Below are 18936 nucleotides of genomic sequence, written 5' to 3'. Positions count from 1 at the left end.
TATTATTGGGGTGCCTGGTATGATGGCAATGTGATCAGGCTTCTTTACCACCGGAGGTCGAGGGGGCCTATGGGTAGCATGTCCTCCCGTTTTCCACTGTTGGTACTCCCTCCCCTTTTGTATCTCTTGTGCCTGGCTATAGGCACTGGCTATTTCCACGGCGGTCTCCAGTGTGAGATGGGCCTGTTGTCGTACCCATTTCTGTATGGGTGGATGAAGAGAGGCCAGATACTGTTCTAAATATATCTTTGCCATAATACCATCTTTATCGGTGGTGGCGGGTTTTATCCATCGATCGGTCATGTCCTTCACCCGGAAGTATAGAGCTCGAGGAGTTTCCTGAGGGCCGTCTTTGATTTGCCGCAATTTTATTCTATACGACTCGTCGTCTATTCCCAAGCGCTCCATGATACATTGTTTGATATCCGCATAAGGCACGACTCCTTGTATGGTGGCGGCTTGATAAGCTGCTTGGAGATCACCTGATAGGAGGGGACCCAGATATTGACCCCATTTGTCCGCCGGCCAGGCCGCCGCCGTAGCAAGGTGCTCAAAATTATTGAAAAAGAAATCAGGGTCTTCTCCAGGTACATATCGCTGGAGAACCATAGATGGAAGAGTGGTAGGCCCCCGCTGATGTCCCAACACCTCTGTGATTTTATCCATGGTGGCTCCTTGGGACTGGCTTTGTCCGGTGAGAGTCTGTTGAATTTTGCCTCGATCCTCCTCTACCACTGTAAGGAACCTTTCCATGACTTTTCCCAGATGTTCCTGGTTCTCCGCCATCTTCGCCAAAGCAGCCTCCATGTCTCTGCTGGATCCCACTTCTGACACCACCTGTGGGAGGGCGGGTCGGATATACAGACGCGGAGGCTGAATATATTTTCCAAGTGAGAATGTTTTATTATCAGGTAGGTCACTCTTTGCTATGGCGGTTGGGAAGGTATCGGGTCCTATCCGCGAAGAGGTACTGGGGTAACGCTGTTCGTCGTCTTCATCCTCGGAGCTGGACCTCAAGGGCGTCTGCCTCGCTTCTTCGGCCGTGGTTGGTTCTTCCCGAAGGCTCATGAAAAGAAGAAACAGTGGGCCGTCAGTGTCAGTGTCAGGGTCATTCAATAGTTATAGGTGTTACTCTACCCGTCACCTTACTCGTGTTTCTTAGTCTGGGTTTTTCTTCTATCTGGAACCGCTTTTCTCCTCAGCTGTATCGCGCAGGATAGGGTTGGAGAGTGAGCTCAGGAATAAACAGTGAGGGGTTACAGGACTAAGGGTGCACTGGCAAACAAACTAATTAGTGCCCTGGAGAGTGAGGGGTTTTAGAACCCACTGGTCGTCTCTTCTAAATAATAACCGTGATAAACATATAAGGGGGGGGGGGAAAGGTTGTGTCAGAAGAAGCACGCGTGGTGAGGAAGGTTTGCCCGAGGTTTAGGGGTATAAGACTGCCGGAAACTCACACTGTGCTCAGGAATAAACGGTGAGGGGTTATAGGACTAAGGGTGCACTGGCAAACAAACTAATTAGTGCCCTGGGTCCCGCCCATACCCGCTTCCACCCTCCCTCTGCTCAGTCTCCTCCCTCCGCCCTGCTCCCTGCCGGTCTTTCCCCTGGAGTTTCGTCACTCACCGGCCTCGCCGCAACTCTCCGGAGTTGCGGCCGCTCCACAGCCTCCTCCGGGGGACACCACCAGTCTTCGCTCCAGAACTCCTCCGGATCCTTTGATTCGGTCCCGCCTTCGTTCCCGACCTGGTCCGGTTCGCTGTCGTTCCGCTCCTCGTCTCTCAGCTTCGCTTCCGTCGTCCTTCGGCTTCCTCCTCCTTCTCCGCTCCGCAAGATCACTTCCTGGGCCAGGTCTCCTTTGAATGGTGGAGACGTATCGCTTCCGGGGTTAGCCCCTCCCTCTTCCGGCTTCTGGCCTGTCTGTGGGAAGAGAGGAGAGGGGGGTGTGGTTGACGGGTGTTTCGGAGCTTCGCCCCGAGGTCTCCGCTGTCCATCCGGCGCTCGCACTCCCCGTACTACAGGTGAGAAAGGGGTTTGACGTCGCGCCCCCGGCCCCACCCCCTCACAATAAGGCTCTAGGCTGGAGCGTATTTTCAAAGCAGAGTAATTCGGACACGTGGTTTGCTCAATTCTAATCGTTCCCCTTCAGCGCAGCATTTATCCAGAAGCAGACGTTTTACAATGATCTTATCAGCCTTGCAGGCAGATAAGGGTTTGTCAAACAAAATGGATTTATCCAGCTGAACAAGAATTTATTTAACATAAGCAAGCCACGGGATATCCAGGCCCCGTGTGCAACGTATACAATCGTTAATAATGTTGTGACGGAAAGAGGCCTTATTCCAACTTGAGAGCCACAACAAAAGGACTCCCACCTTAATGGAGTCCAGGGACGGCACAGCCATCTCTTCTTGATAGCTATGATGGGGTATTGAATGTGGAAGAGAGAGAAGACTTCTGCAAAATCGATTTTTTTCAACTTGCAACATAATGTAATCCCTATAGCCCGAAATTCCACACCCGTAACTTGCAACAAGTACACGTTGCTTAGAATAGATGTCCTGTAGAGAAGCTATAGGCTCAGCCCGAACCGATTTTAAAAAGTTCTAAAGTGAACACATAGCTTGCTGAAATTTAATGTTTCCAAAAGCACATTCTCCGCCCAAGAAACATTAGAATTGAATACTAAACCAAGATGTAGTAACTTACAAACACTTTCCATACAGTTCTCATTAACCCTTAAAATGTGCAGCGAATAGCGCTTGGGCCACAAGCCATGGTCTGCAATTTAGTGTAATTAGTGAGCATGTCTTAATCAAGGATACACTCTGTGAAAGCTTGTAACAGGCACCTCAGGGCATTTGGCATCCGTACTATAAGCACAGCCTCATCGGCGTACAACAGTAACCGCACTTAGGCACTTGTATCTCGATGTAGATAAGCCAAGAAGTGCACATAATGTGACATCTACCGCCATCACCAGCATGGCCGTCCATAATTTGCTACGATTAACTTTATCAAAGACGGAAGATAAGTCCATAAAGCAAGATATAGAGGTAATTTCATAGATATGGTATACATCCCTAGCAGTGCCTCAGGTCGTGCTCTGCCCATTGTAGTCCTCAGAATCAAAAGGGGTATTTGCAGATAAATTGCGCTTGTCTACTGTGAGTGGCAAAAGATTCCAGTGCCTGGGCTGGCAGCATTTGTGAATACTGTTGAGACTACCCTCAGGTGAAAGGAACAGATGACAGCTGAGTCGTAATCATGGCCCCCAGTGGAGCTGGTATGGTACAACATCAAGAGAAGAAGGTAGCACCTTCATCTTGTCATTTCCGAAGAATTGAAGGGACCCCTTGTACAGTGTATCTGATCCAAGTAGCAACCTAGTGCAAGAGAAAACCGTGTTATTTGTAGAAAAAAGATGGCAGGAAGCCACATGTTTTCTCTTGCCCATCAGTGGAATCTCCTGCTGTTTCACTGCAGTATCTGCTGTTACTTCTGATCTGAGAACATACGATTATTCTTCACTTTTTTAGGACTCACTGTGGTTGTTTTTTACATTGTAAACAAATTAAGGTGGGTCATCAAGTACATCGAAGTGTCGTTAACGTCAGTGATCTCCTAAGTGGGTAAACTTAAATGTTCTGACTCCTGCATTATATCCCGTAAAGGTCACTTGCATGACGTGGTACAGCAGAGCAGATGTGCATCGGTTCCCTGGAACCACATAACTGCCCTTAACACTTTCTTGTGCAGCCTCCCATTCCTCACTAGTCCGTAGACATTTGCTGGATATTTTGTCCTTGCCTCGGGAAAATAAAGTATGTTAAATATTTCTGCACATTTGAACCTCAGTAGCTCACACGTTAAACACATTTATGCAAAATGTAGGCGATTTTAACTTTTTCTAGACCACGAAAGCAACCGCGAGCAGGCAAACAGCGTGCACACAGAGGGAGCGAGCAGCCGAGCCGTAATAAATCAAGCGCACGGTGGGAGACGCCATGCGCGTACACATCGCATGTCTGGGCGCGCACATGGTTTCTCTCCATTCGCGAACGAAAGCGACGACAATAGAGTATCACCAACACGAAGCAACGCATGTGCTGCGTTCGCTAGGCGAGACCTAAAAAGTAAGAGATTAGGATGCTTGGCTGAGGCTGCTGGAAGGTATTTCTTAAGGGTCACAGAATGTATCATTTTGGGCATCCCTTCAATTTGGACTTGCTTTACTGTGGCTTAATATAAGCCTTTAATCTTCCTGTGCAGCAAGTTCAAACTCAGTTTCTGATTAATTAGAAGAATGTATAGCAAGCCGTGAAACCTTTGAATTTCTGTAATGTGCTGTTTATTAATATTTATTTCATATTATGTAACTAAATATTATTAATGTTCATTGCTTTGGTTCCCCAATTTGATTTAAACTGTGCAAATTTAGATTGTGCATAGTGCTTCATAATTAAACAGTGTTTGTTGCTTCAAGAAAATGCTTGGCAAATTATTGTTTAGTGCAATATGATGTACTAGTTAGTATGTTACCTTGGGTGCGTCCTAAGAAAAATGGAAATAAATGGTGGTTGAAGGCTGAAGGTGCAAGTTTCGCTAGCAGCATTTCAATATAAAGATACTGATAGAATAGGCAAGTCCAGGAAGACACCAAAGTACAGGCATGAAGACTGAGGAAAACAAGCATTTGTAATGCAATAGGTCTTGCATTATTAAAGTTTGAGCTAATGGTGTTGCATTATTTAGCAATGCCAATAGCTCAAACTTTAATAATGCGAGACCTATTGCATTGCAAATGCTTGTTACTTAGAGGAGTTGACACTCTTAATTGAAAATGTGCACACCACCCGCCTATGCTTGACCAATTCCTGAATAAACCTTATCTAAGTGGGCCGTCTCATGTTTACATTTTTACGGGGTATATTCTTTTTGCAAGCAGTCGATAATAAAAAAATCGGTGGTGGCAGGCGAGGCATAGCGCCCTGTTTCTAGCCTGATTACATCAGAGGTGGACCAGCCTGTGTGCAAATATCCCAACATATATGTACCGCTTGAAGGCCAGGAAAGTGTGTGACGGGGCAGTCAGTCCATACCAGGTTGAGCACAGAATGTGCAAAAGGCGGATGAGCCTTATGAGAAATATATCCGATTTCCCAACTTATCTTTATGCCTCTAAAAGGCCAGTGGGACAGGAAAATGTTCAGTCACAAACATCAGGCTGAGAGTACGCATAGCTAGGGTAGAGACACAGTGGCATACGGATAAATCCAAATCACTCAAAGCAGCATATGGGGATGTGGAAGAGACTGACCGATTACTGACTACACCGGTCCTACCAGACTGCCTTATAGAAGCACAAACAGATTGGAAAAGTGACGACTTTCACCAAATATGCACCAGTACGACTTAAGGTACGATTTGGGAGATTTATATAGCGCTTGCCACAAACCTAATTGCCTCTTGGCGTGGCGGCCAGCCTGCAGTATGTTCGAAGATTGTAACCAGAGGGGGTAAACAGTGTGGTGGAGTCGTGTGGTCTGACTGCAATCCCCTCTGACCCCACCTCCTCCTGCAGCTGAATGAACCGGGATGAATGAGGCTCAGGGCAGGCCCTTCCCGTCCCACGTAGCCATTGGCTGCGTCCGCCGCTAGGGGAATTTTAAAAGGAAGGCTCGGCAGGTCCTGGACCAGGATTCGAGAGCTGGTGAGTAGAGTGCAGAGAAAGCTGACATCCCTTGCTTCATCGCCGCCATGCACGTCTCTGGCTGTGCTTTGCACGCTGCTCATCCAGGTCTGGGGCCTGCGCGGGTGGCCGGCCATCAAGAACGACGCCACAGAGTACGTCCCGGAGCCGGAAGACAACGTTGCGCCTCTGCTGGACCCTATGCAGCTCCGCGGCGGTAACCACGGGGGAAGATTTCTGCACCCGGCGCCAGACCTCAAAGGTAAGTGTTAAAAAAAATCCCAGCCTCTGTGAAAGGTAGCTCAGTAGGTTCAGTGCGCCTGGTGGAAACTATGTCTGCAAAACTTAGACGCATGTTCAATTTCTAGTGTGAAAGACGGCGGTTTAATACAGCCAGCTACAATGTGCAACCCGTAAATCACAGACTGCAATCCAGTTCGTGCAATGATGTGTTTGCTGCACCTTGCAAGTAAAAGGTTCCGAGCTCAATAAGATAGCTCAGAAGGTTGTTGCAACGGCAGAAGGAATATCTGCACTAACTAAAGTCGTAGCTGCCAACCAACCTAAATCCAGAGCATTAAATGCATTTGATAAATAACCTGTGTGTTCATCCGTTCATCATTTTGAAGTCACTAAACAGCGACTCGCGTAATAGAAACACTAATTGCAAAGCCTCATAGCCACATATCTAGTTACATTTCCTCTACTACGTTTGTTTGAATGGGTTTGTAAAGCACCACTCACCAGCTGCATTAGTTTCGGAGTGACATATGGCAATGTATAAAATCTCTAGTAAACATGAAAGCAAATGACAGAAAGGTGATTAAAGTTAGCTATAGCCAACTACAATTAGTTGTATTAAGATTTTACTAACCAGCATCGCAGCACAGACGCTTTACTTTTAAATGTTAAAAGTAAAGCGCAGGTACCCCGATTATACAAAAAGTAAAGAAATAGATGTTTTTTTCTATTTCTTTACTTTTGGTATAATTGCGGCACCTGCGCTTTACTTTTAATGTTAAAAGTAAAGCGCGGGTGCCGCGATTATAGCAAAAGTAAAGAAATAATGTTTTTTTCTATTTCTTTACTTTTGGTATATTCGCGGCACCCACGCTTTACTTATAACATCAAAAGTAAAGCGCGGGTTCCGCGATTATACCAAAAGCAGCACTAAAAGCGATTGCGTCGCAATCGCTATTGTCAACAACTAGTGGTGCGCGCGCACCACTGAGGAGGGGGGGAGGGAGCGCGGCAGTGAGGCGAACGCGCGCTGCTGCGCGTGCTGGCCACCATCGGGAATGGGCGTTTTAAAGGCGGGACATTGTCCCGCCTTTGCCCAACCACGTGCTGTTTTAAAAAAAACACGAAAGCCAATGCCTGATGGCGAAAGCCTAATCACACGCACGAGCGTGTGGTTAGCTTTCAAAACCCCAGACAAAAGGGCTCTCGCTCTGCGCGAGCAGTGCTGCGCACTGCAACGCAGGCGCGAGCCCTAAAAAGAGAAACCGTATTTGTCAAGATGTTAAAGCTAGCCTGAGAGCTTTGTGGTAGTGTGATGTTGATTGAATAAAACTGGTAAACAATCCAGACAGCTATGTGAAACCACTGTGAAATTGTGTGTGTTGGTGTCACGCCTGATAATGCTGATGAAAACATAGCAGCAATTTCTGATGTCTTCTTCCATTCTAGAGTAAAAGCACCTATTGTGAAACAGAAAAAACATATTATTTACATCATAAATCAGCTTACTTGTTTGTTTAACAAAATATAATTTGCAGTTCTTGTAACAGGCAGGTTCATGTCTGCCCCGGTTAATATTGAGCAACAAGGTCCACAGTATGTAAAAATTGTCAAGTAGACCAATCCAACGACTACTAACTGGCATCCACAGAATTGGCTGAAATTAGAATCTGTCCTACATTATTTGTTTTTAGGCTTAGAAAAACTGCCTCTAATAAGATAATGAAAAACAGTGAGCAAAGTATGAGATTCAGAACATTTTGTGTCACAGGTATTGAAGACTGGTACACCAGATTCAACTAGCATTGGCCACGCCATATGACTCGCTCTAGTTCAAGAACGCATTTATGTACCGCTAAAAAGCTGAAGTTGACAATTTCCAGATGCAGTAGCTAGAGCTTGTGGCGCCCGGGGCTATCCCTCAGATTGCCGCCCCTGGGGGGGGCGGGGGGGGGGGGGGTTGCTGGGGAAAAAGACTGCAAGCACTTGAAAGAGGACCGAGAGACACGTAGTATCGCCGCTAATAGTTACCTCGATCATGCAAGTTACATGCACATACATGACACGGTCCAAGGCTACACAGTTGAATACACCGGTGACTGGAAGTGACTGGCAGTACAAAAGAGAACACACAGGCTGCATGATCTATCTGGGGACTCAGAAAAACCGCATGTGACATCTATCAGAGAGCTGCGTGAACAAATACCTGGTAATCCCCTCAGCGCAATGCAAACATGCACATACATGACACTGTTCAGGGATCTATCATCTACAGCTGACATTAAATGACCATTCATCATGGTCCCCCCATTAAAGCAGTGCACTTTGTGATCTGCATGGTGCATGTTCTTTGCAGCAGGCATATTAACCCTCTGTGCTACCTTTCCAGGAGTCAACCCTTCCACTAGACAAAACTCTGATCTCGCTCTAGGAAGAACATTAATCACCAAAGTTATCATGACATTTTTATTGTTTCTGAAATTGCTGGAGGCCAGGAAGGTGGCAGCAAGTTTTTTTAAAACCATAATATACTTGCAAACACTACGCACCCACCCGAAATAGGTACCCAGTGCGGTCACACCGTTTGCACCGCCCTAACCTGCTCAAGGTTCATGTGACCTCAGTGACAGAGTCACAGTGACTGGATCACTGTTGCTCTAGGGTGTGCTGCTTCGTAGGCCAGACTGGAGATGAACTTCAGTATGGATTGTGGTGGACAGGCCTTCAAGGTTAACTCACAATTGACATCACTAGGGTACACCTGCTTGTGCTAAGACATCAAGCCTTCTAAGGTCTAGCATGGGAATATGCTCCCTCAGTAGAGTGGTCTGGTGGACTGGTCATGAAGGCTGAACCCAGTTCCCCAGTTCCAAATTCGACAGCTCTGGCCATAGTGCCACATCCTCTCCCCCACTGAACACCATACTGCCCCACTGAGAGAAACTTGCACTGCCTTCAGCTACAACCTAATTGTGCCCGCTATAAACACTTGGATGTGGCTCAATTCAAATTATGCACTTGATAAGAGTAATATCCTGCCTAAAAATAAAAGCTACCACTCATAGGGAATGCAAGATTAAGTAAAGCATGTGAAATGTAAGCAGAAACAACATGGTTACCTTAACGATCTCTCACTCACTATTCAGAAATCAGCGAGTGGTTTTACCTGAAAAGTTAAGGACATAACTACAGGGCTTTGAAGGGAACCGTTTCAATGTCCATTGCTTATATCCTTAATAAACGTAAGCAGTATGGTTTAAAAAGACCACATCCATAAACAGAGCCATGGTACACATTTTGTTTTCCAATCCATCCATCAACCAGGTATTGCAGTACCTCCAGGAATGGTGCACTTCCCCACCTGGGGACAACAATGCTGTTCAAAAAAAGACGAGAAAACAAAAGTAGCGCTTCACTGGCAAACTCTGTAAAGTGAGGCTGATGTGTTTGGATGTAATAAAACCAATCTGGCCACTTTGCAACCACTCTGTCTTGCTTTATTTAGTTATGTATTTATTTTTCATATTTAAAACCTATTTCTCTCCATCCTGCTGAACATTGGAATAGAAACATTTCAGAAAAAGGGCATTTCCCGCAAGATTGTTTTTCTTTTTTGGATCCATTTCACAGGGAAGCAACTAAATGAAAGAAGGAAAGAGAGGTTGTGAACCGTTTCCTCAAGTTACGGTTTTCAGTAAGTGAGGAGCAAGACAGAAAGAGAGGGAATAATGGGAAGAGAGGGGGGGACAGCTGCCAGCACAAAAAAAGAAGAGAACATTGCCCGAGTCCTATTCCTTCTCTGCTCGTCCCTGAACGTCCACGAAAGCAAGCCGAGCTTTATCTGAATGCCTTTGTCGCCCCCAAAATAGTGCCGCCTGGGGCGGACCGCCCCCACCGCCCCACCCTAGCTACGCCACTGTCCAGATGCATACTGTGCTACGTTGTGCTATTACTAGTGGTATCTGGAGTCGGGGATAAATGCTTGCTGCGCCAGGCTGTAGTATCTTAAGTTGTTACTAGAGGTCCAATTGGCTTCCACCACTGCCCCCTCAAATCCGGGAAACCAGAGAATTGTGAACAGACAAGATACCCTTTTAAGCCTCCTTTTGTTGAAACTGTAAAGGAACAATGGTAGAAAAACACAATTGTGCATTTATATCCAGCAGGCAGATCTTAAGTGTGGCTACTACACATGTTGTGTTCTTTGTCAGCTGTATAAAACACAAGGGAGTTCCACAACTCGCTGGTCTGGACTGTAATAACACCCTCCAAGTAGAGTTTTGCTAAAGCTTGGTACTTTCAGCTCTGCCTCTATGTACTACTTCTTATGCATACTTTTTAATGTATTGGTGACATTAGGTCCTCCGGGCAACTAAAGCATTTGGTAGTGAAAGCCTATAAACAACCTATCTTTTGCTGGACATTTGAGTCAAAGTGTTTTATTCAGGACCTGTCTGTATACGATCAGGGCACAGGTGTCTAATCTACTGGTGCAAAATATATATGTGTAACTTGCCTTTTGGAGTATTTGGGGGAAACTCTCATTGGGGGCCTCCTAATCCAATATCCATTTCCTCAATACATGTCACAAGTGAAGTTATGGATTTAAAAAATGACAGTGAATTGTTTTTGTGCTTAAATATTTTATAGTCCACTTACTCATCCACTAAATCTTGTGTGGGTTAGAGTAATGTTTTCCTTTACTCAGTAAGCAGTGCTAAATCTAGATTTAGGCATGGGTTCTACTTGATGGTTTATTGGCTCCTCTTATGCAGGAAGAACTTGGCTGAGCTGGATGACATTCAGAGATACTTCAATCAGAAGATGACTGTGCCTTTCCCCAGTGTGACTCATAGCAGTCCACCTAAGCGTAATCTGGCAGCAGTTAGCGAACGGATGGCTCCTGCAGCCAACTTTGAAGATACTGATGCTCAACAGCTCCTGCATAAGTCCCAAATGTTGGTGTCACAAGTAAACAATATGTTAACGGGTAAGGCAAAAGCCTGCACTGGCTGTTTCCGATTTTGTGTGTGTAATTTCTTTGTAAATGTGATCACAATTAGCAAACAGAAAGGTGCACATATTGACGTTTCCATTCCTAGTCTTTTGGGTTTGCCAATCAATTGAGATCTTTTACATTTTAGCATGAACCAGCCCTTTGTGCTTCAGGCCCTGTGGTCTGCTCATTTCTTTAAAATTAGAACTTTACGAACAACTTTTGAAAGGTACATAAGCGGGTCAACCAGAAATTATTTTCAAATAAAATTAATTTGGTTAGCAGAGGCTTTACTATTTAGAATTAAAAGATAATATTTAAAAGAAATGTTGACTATTCTCACTGCTTCTTAAGATCTCCAGGTGAAGCCAAAGGACAACACCCCATCGTATGTTGTACAGGATTCCAACAACAGCAATTCAATTCTTAGACCATCCATCAATGGGCAACGTGTGCTAAGCAGAGATGAGGACCCCACAGTTGATCAAGATCGACCAGTGGCTAAAATGAAAAATACAAGTACGGATCATCTTTGCTTCTCTTCATTCGAATCTTTGGACCATAGGAGAGGTATGCTTAATGAGTTTCTTGATCAAGCAGATTTTGAAAATGAGGATCAGTTTCCAGAGATGCAGATCCATCGCAAGGATGCAGCTGAGGCAGTGCAGTCATGCAGTGAAGAAGATTATGATGAAGATATCATTGAACCAATAACTTTGAATGAAGTAACAGCCTTCACTGACAAAACGAGCCCATGGTCCAGCATGATCTCTGAGGCTGAAGCACTGCCTTTAGTCAGGAAAGCTGAAGAGCACCCAATAGCGAAGGCACTCTCAGAAGAAGAAAGTATGAGTAACCTTTTAGGCAGTGCGTCACAGGTGGACCTTCAGAGCCCGCCTGCATCCTCCAGGTCTAACGATTCTCCACCCATTATAGAGGGAAATGACTTTGGAGGCTCAGGTGGTGCCTTTGATTCCGGGTCAGAACATTCATCACTCCAGCACCAAGATTCTGATGATACACCTAAAGGAACTGGCGCTGATTACACTCAACATTTTAATTCCCATAGAGTAGAAGAGCCCAACGGCAAAAACTTTGAACTTGATTCCTTGCCTGTTGAATGTTTCAATGAATCAAATATTAGAGACTCTGATGAATTTCATGAGAACAATATAAAGAGTCCGGGCCAGAGCAGAATTTCCAATGTTCCACCAAAGCTTAATGATCCAGAGTCAGACAAGGAAAAGAATTTCTGTGGACTTGTAAAATCCACGTCTTCCAGCAATGTGGAAAGCTCTTCTGAAGTCGACCATGGACATCTGTCTGAAGACTCTGATAGCCATACTGAGAAATCTTCAGTGGTATTGTATCCTTTTTTTAATAATTCATAGTTTCATTAAAAAACGCATTTTCTTTGTAATCTTTGTTTCTTTGATAGATAGTTGCTTTAAAATATACATATATCCCACTGCGGTACCCTGAGAGAATCTACAGTCAAACCTGGTTTTAAGAAGGTTATGAAAACTTTGAAGGATTTGTCGTAGCACATCTTAGGCCTCCTTCCTTCAGACTCAATGGAAAGCTCGAAGGACAGGCAAGGCGACCGGAACTTGATTGCCTATCATGAGTCAATCCTAGATTCCCCACAAGCTCCATTCCATTGCATCTGGTTCTCATAGCTTTTCTTTAGCTTGAGATGATCTGACATGTTTTACACCTTTGCGGTACTTGAGATCATTTTCATACCCAGCTCCTTTCAGTGGGCAGTTGGCTTCAGTTTTTCCTTGCATCTGCCTGTGCTATCGACCAATGTCTTATAGAAATGTTTTCCAAAGTTGAACCAGACTGCTTCTGCTTGCATTGCCTAGTAGGTGGGGGTAGCCTGGCTTGAATTCTTCATTTGTTATTCTCTCTTTTACATGTCTGTGTACAACTTGTTGCCTTGTTTTTTTGGTTGCATGGAAGACCCCGAATGGTTTATATCCTAGACCCCCTCTCTCTGCTCTTCCAGTTTATTTAGCCCTGACCTCTATGAAAGGCTCTTGGTTCCAATCTTTACTTGGTAACTGTGCAATTCACCAAAGATGAGACTTGGCATAGGATCATCTCTGTTACTAGTATTACCAGAGGATTTTCCTCGGTGCACTTCATGTTGGTCAGTTCATCTCTGTTGCTCCTATGCTTGCATTTGTTTACACTCAGACGCCTGCCCTGCCGAGCCCTCCTGGTGCCTTTTGCAGTATAATGGCTTTTTGACCTAATTTACCTGTTTTCCTAGTGCTGAAGTGTTCACTGGCTGCAGGTTTAAAGGTGTGAGCCCTAAAGTGCTGCATGCCTGTGTGCCAAAGGGTGTGTCCAAAGGCACAGCAGACTGCTCTGTGCTGCTTCCGGAGCAGATGGTGCTGTTAGTTTGGTATAAGCTGGAGACTCACCTCTTTAAAGAATACTACATCATGATGCAGCAGCAGTACACTTTTGCTGCTAGAGACCACCAAATTACATATTTGACTGTATCTTATCTTTGCCTTTCGATCCTTTACAGCCATCCTGTGCCTTTTGGTCCTGTTTGTTCTGTATAAATACCACATAAATGCTTATTTCACCCAGAGCACAGACTCGGAGTGCCTTTGAGCAGAAACCAGTAAAAATGTAAAGGCTTGAACCAAGGCCCAGTCATTTGCCACCAGGTCTGGGACACGGTGGCACCAGCTGACAGTCCTGGTACATTTTAAAATGAGATAATGTAGCTTAGAGCAATGAGGGGCCAGAATCCGGTGGTTTATCACTGCTCCTTCGAAGGTCTGCCGGTGGCCCACACTATGCCCATTTAGGCAATGTAGGAAAGTGAAACATTTCCTAGCTTTCGTAACGGAAAGTTTCAATTCTATTAAGGACTCGGACGCGAGTATTAGGCTTTTCTTTCTTCTATTTATTCCACATAGCAGCCTTAGAAATCAGTAAACAACAGTAGGACTTCATTTCCCATGAAGCCTAAGGAGAAAACAACAATGCAATGCAGTAGTCCATTGTCCAATCGGGCGCCTCCAGGGATCAGAACAACTCCTGCTCTGTGCTGGACATCCTCTTTCTTCCTGCGACAAAGCTGACCGTCAGCATTCCTAATCCGGCTTCGACGACTCGGTTCCTGCGGGCAGAAAAAGGAAGTCGTAAAACCTGCGAATTAAAGTTTCCAGCACAGAAGTCAAGACTATATACAGCAACGTCACTCTGACCAGGAAAACGCTTTACTTATGTCTGACGACACATCCTGATGAACCCGGGTGGGTCTAGGAGCATCCTAAGGGCGGGCTAATCCTCGCCTCCGAGTCCTTAATAGAATTGAAACTTTCCGTTAAGAAAGCTAGGAAATGTTTCATTCTATGTCAGGACCCGGAGGCGAGTATTAGGCTATTTCAAAGCTTATTCACCACCAGGGACGCAATGGAGGGGACTGGCTTGAAGTAAAACCTCTTAAATGTTGAGTCCGAAGACCAGTCTGCCGCATTCAAGATGTCCTCCAAGCGTGCTCCTAGCGTGAAAGCTGTCGAAGCCATCGCACCCCGAGCGGAGTGCGCCCCAAAAACCTTAGTGTCGATGCCAGCCTCAATCATCACCCAACGAACCCATCGTGCGATCGTAGGGGAAGAGACCGCCCGGAAAGGTTTCCGTAAAGCAATCAAAAGCTGACGCTCCCCATGAGGGCGAACGTCTGCGGTCATAGCCTCATAAGCTCTGATACATCGAACCACACAGAGCTGCGGGCAGTCCGGTAAAGAAATAATCCAAGACTGGGTCTTGGTACGCCGGGACACATGAAAGGTGACACCCTCCGGCGTGAAGCATCACCCTGTAATATCCAGGGCTCGAACATCCGAAACCCGTCTGCAGGACACTAAGCATAACAACATGGCCAGCTTCGACGACAACTGCTTGCGTGAGAGGTATTTGTTGCTGGGCCATGCTGACAAAAAACGTAAGACCTTATTAACATCCCAGAGGACTGAATACCGTGACTCTGGAGGAAGAGAAAGGCGAATTCCCCTAAGGAGCTTCCGCACCAGGGTATGGTCACCCACTGGATGATCCGCCACCACTGAGTGTCTCGCCGAAATCGCCGAGCGTAACGTATTAATCGTTCTATAAGCTAACCCTTCTGAAGCCAGAAAATTAGGATGTGAACAACATCTGCCCCCACGGGATCCAGACTCCGTTTCCAACACCAACCCATCCATCGGGACCAAGCCGATCAATATCGCTTAACGGTACCATCGGCCCATGCTCTGGAGAGGAGTTCTGCAGCATGGCGCGAAAGTCCAGGGACTTGCCATCGAGACATGTAATCCGCCACGCCATCAAGGCCAACGAGCCGCTCACTATCAGGGGATGAGGGTTGCCCGAAGGATTGAGCAGGAGATGAGGGAGCCGGGGTAGACGGATTGGAGAAGCCCAGGAAAGTTCCATCAGAATTGGAAACCAGGCTTGCGCTTTCCAAATCGGGGTGATCAGCACCAGATCTGCCCCCTGCCAACAGACCTGCGTCATCAACCGCATGATCATAGCGAAGGGAGGGAATGCGTAACCCTGCTCCCGTGACCAGTCCTGGAGAAAGGCATCGGTGACCGCCGCTCCCAGATCCGGCCGCCAACTGAAATACCTGGGAATCTGAAAATCCAGACGAGAAGCAAAGAGGTCGACAGAAAAGGGACCCCAGTGGTTCTGCAAAGTGAGGAACACCGGCCGGGAGAGTTTCCTCAAGCTGGAGTGCCGAATATGACGGGGCTGCCAATCGGCTACCTGATTGGCCGACCCCGGTAAGTGTTCCGCAATCACCGACACTTGATTGGCCAGGCAGTATTCCCAAAAATCTTTGGCCAAGTCTGCCAGGGCTTTGGACCGCGTCCCCCCTCAAACGATTGATGTAGCGAACCGCCGCCACATTGTCCATTTTGAGGAGGACACACGAGTGAGCCTTGTCCTTCGTCCAACAACGCACTGCGAAAGAGCCGGCCATGAGCTCCAAACAGTTGATGTGGAGCCTTCCTCGGTGGACCAACCTCCTCCTGTAGTGAGCTCGCCACAACATGCTCCCCAACCGGAGCCGCTGGCATCGGACTCGATCACCAGGTCGGGCCGGGAACCGAAAATGGCACGCCCGTTCCATGTGTCCATGTGGGCGAGCCACCAATGAAGCTCGGCCCTGACCTCCTCGGAGAGTGGGACTGTCTGAGCATAGGTCAAGCCCCTGCGAAGGTGAAACGCTTTGAGACGCTGAAGGGCCCGAAAATGCAGAGGGCCCTGAAAGATGGCCTGAATCGAAGCTGACAGGAGCTCGACCACCCTGGCAATACTGCGGAGCGAACTCAGCTGTTTCCGAAGCAGCTGCCGGATCTCGTGACGAATCTTCGTCATCTTTCTGGAAGCCAGACTTAAAGTCGCAGCCACAGAATAGATCATAAAACCTAGAAAGGTGATGGAGGGAGTGGGGTGGAGACAAGACTGGACTTGGTTTATGACAAACCCCAAAGACTGCAGCAGAAGTACCGCCGACCGGAGCTGGCGCAAGAGGGTCTGAGGGCACTGATGAAGGAAGAGCATGTCGTCGAGGTAGACAATCATCCTGGTGCCCTGCGCCCGCAACGCCTCCACCACCGGATGCAACACCTTGGTAAAACACCAAGGGGCGGACGACAAACCAAAGGGAAGCGAAGTGAACTCGAAAATCTGGCCGTCCCACTTGAACTGTAGAAATTGACGGTGAGGAGGGAAGATGGGAACCGTCAGGTACGCATCCTTGAGGTCCAAACGGACCATCCAGTCGCCAGGGCGCAACAGGTCGCGAAGGAGGTGAATCCCCTCCATTTTGAAATGTTAGTAAACAAGTCATTCGTTGAACTCCCGAAGGTTTATCACCGGACGCTGACCGCCATCCTGCTTTTGAACCAGAAAAATGTTGCTTATGAAGGCCCCGGGCTGGGGATGAGAACGGCAAATTGCTCCTTTACGCAAGAGCTCCTGGAGCTCAAGGCGGATCAAGTTTGCCTCGGCCCCTGAGAACGTTATCGGGCGGGAGGGGAGAGTTGGACAGGGGAACCGAAAAACTCTATGTGAAACCCCTGAACTGTTTGCAGCACCCAAGCGTTCGACGTCAAAGCCCGCCAATTGTCCAGAAACCGGGCTAACCTGCCCCCCAAGCGTTGACATGAGACAATTATAGAACTCACCGTGATTGGTGGCGCCGCCGGAACCTCTCCCACCGTTACGCTGACCTCGGCGCCGGGAACGGCCTCTGGTGGGGTAGAAACCCCCAACGCGGGAGGAGTCCTGGTACTGCCCCCTTTGGGATGGTTGACCTCTGCCGGAGGCTGCTTGCGAGAACTGGCCAGCCGAGCGCCCCCTGCCACGACCAGCCCCTCTGAAAACCTGTGCATTGAAAATGCGCTTCACCGTGGACTGTGCCTTGTCCAGAGAATTAAAGGGGGACACCAACTTGCCCTGCTCTTTAACAAAAGGGTCTCCGAAAATACCGCCCTGCGCCACCGGGCCCGCTTCGAAAGTCACCAATTTCCCCAGTTTGGGATCCAATTTGATCAGGAGCGACCGGTGCCTTTCAGTGGAAATGGCGCAGTTCGCATTTCCCAAGAAAATGATGGCCCGTTGAGCCCAACTAGACAAGGTTTTGGGGGAGATCAGGGTACCCAAAACCTTGGCGTCTTCAGCCATATCAAATATTTTTACCAGGGGACCCGTGATGTCCAACAATTTATCCTGACAGGCGCACCAGGATCTATCGATGCCTTTCTTCAGGTCCTTGATAAACTTCGTCCGATAAGCGGTCATCTTGGCAGCGGGGGTTACCGCCACCTTCCCCTCCATGGAGGGGCGTGGGCATTCGGATCTCAGGCCTGCACGGACGTCCTGAGCAAGAGGTTTCCGCAGGTGCGCTCCCACATACTTGGCCACCTTATCGCAGGGAACCCACTGCGAAGAACGGGGTCAAGAAGATCCGAAGGAACCCCACCCCGGGAAGCTGAAGACTGAGGGCGTTCCACCGAACCAGAAGGGGAGGGACGCCATGACCTGCCCTGGTCCGAGTCGCCATCTGACGCACCCTGGGAGTCCTCCGAAGGGGGAGAGGAAGGCATGGGATCAGGTACCTCCACAGGCGGAGGATTAGCCAGGGAAGGATCCGCCGGCAAGGATGGGGTCTGGGCGTCCAAAAAAGCTTGACGAAGCCGCTCAAAAGCGCCAGAATCAACTCTGTCGGAACGGGAGCGCTTACGTGGATTCTCCGGAAGAGAAACAGGGCTCAACTTCGAAGGTAAGGAACCAGACGGTCCCGGAGCGTCTTCCCTCGCAGGGAGGGGTTCAAGGAGTTTCACCAGGTCATCCAACCTCTTCTCCAAAGGAGCCACCGCCTCGGAGATCGCCTTCACAATGGAGGAATCCACCGCGTCGCAGAACTCTTAGGACAGCAGAAAAAACTGGGATTCCTCCTCCTCGTAATAGTCATCAAACTCCTCCATGGAACACCAGGGAGAAGCTGAGGACGCGAGGTAAGTAAAATCAGTGGTGGCCACCCACCAGGTAAGAGGGAATTATAATGCAGGATCTCACCCAGGTCAACAGAATAGAGGCAAGAGTCAGAGCTCCCCCCCCCCCCCCCCCCCCCCCCCCCCCCGTCCAAGACAGAGGGCCAACAGAACACCCACAGTCAACAGGGCCCCCAAAAACGCACACCTGATGCCTAATGCGGGCTTAATTGTGTGCCTGGGCACGGTGTGCAGTAACAATACGTGCAATCTTACCCCCTCGGGGGTGTTCAGCCTCGGGCACAAACCGGTACGGCGTGAGCTAAGTCGGGACACGAGCGGAGGCGCTCGGAAACGGCCATTAGATGTCTGCGCAAGCTCCGCTCGCGTCCCGCAGAAGCTCCGCGCCGGAAGAAACCCAAAGGGATGTGCGCCCTCTCGCGGTGGTCGGTAACAACAAACTCGTTGCGCGGCCGCGT

General features: G+C 47.9%; 1 protein-coding gene across 2 annotated transcripts in view; it reads left to right on the top strand.

The window, feature by feature from the left end:
• C2CD3 (C2 domain containing 3 centriole elongation regulator) overlaps positions 1-18936 on the top strand; it is a 604078-nt gene that overhangs the window by 438618 nt on the left and 146524 nt on the right. For both annotated transcript variants that reach the window (XM_085623335.1, XM_085623334.1), the window contains exons 30-31: positions 10708-10922; positions 11283-12294. In XM_085623335.1, coding sequence (XP_085479461.1) covers positions 10708-10922; positions 11283-12294 — 1227 coding nt within the window. The remainder of the gene's footprint in view (positions 1-10707; positions 10923-11282; positions 12295-18936) is intronic.

Source organism: Triturus cristatus, chromosome 8, assembly GCF_964204655.1.
Source record: "Triturus cristatus chromosome 8, aTriCri1.1, whole genome shotgun sequence".
NCBI lineage: Eukaryota > Metazoa > Chordata > Amphibia > Caudata > Salamandridae > Triturus > Triturus cristatus.
The sequence above is the reverse complement of the archived record's forward strand: the minus strand, read 5'-3'. Positions and strand labels throughout refer to the sequence as shown.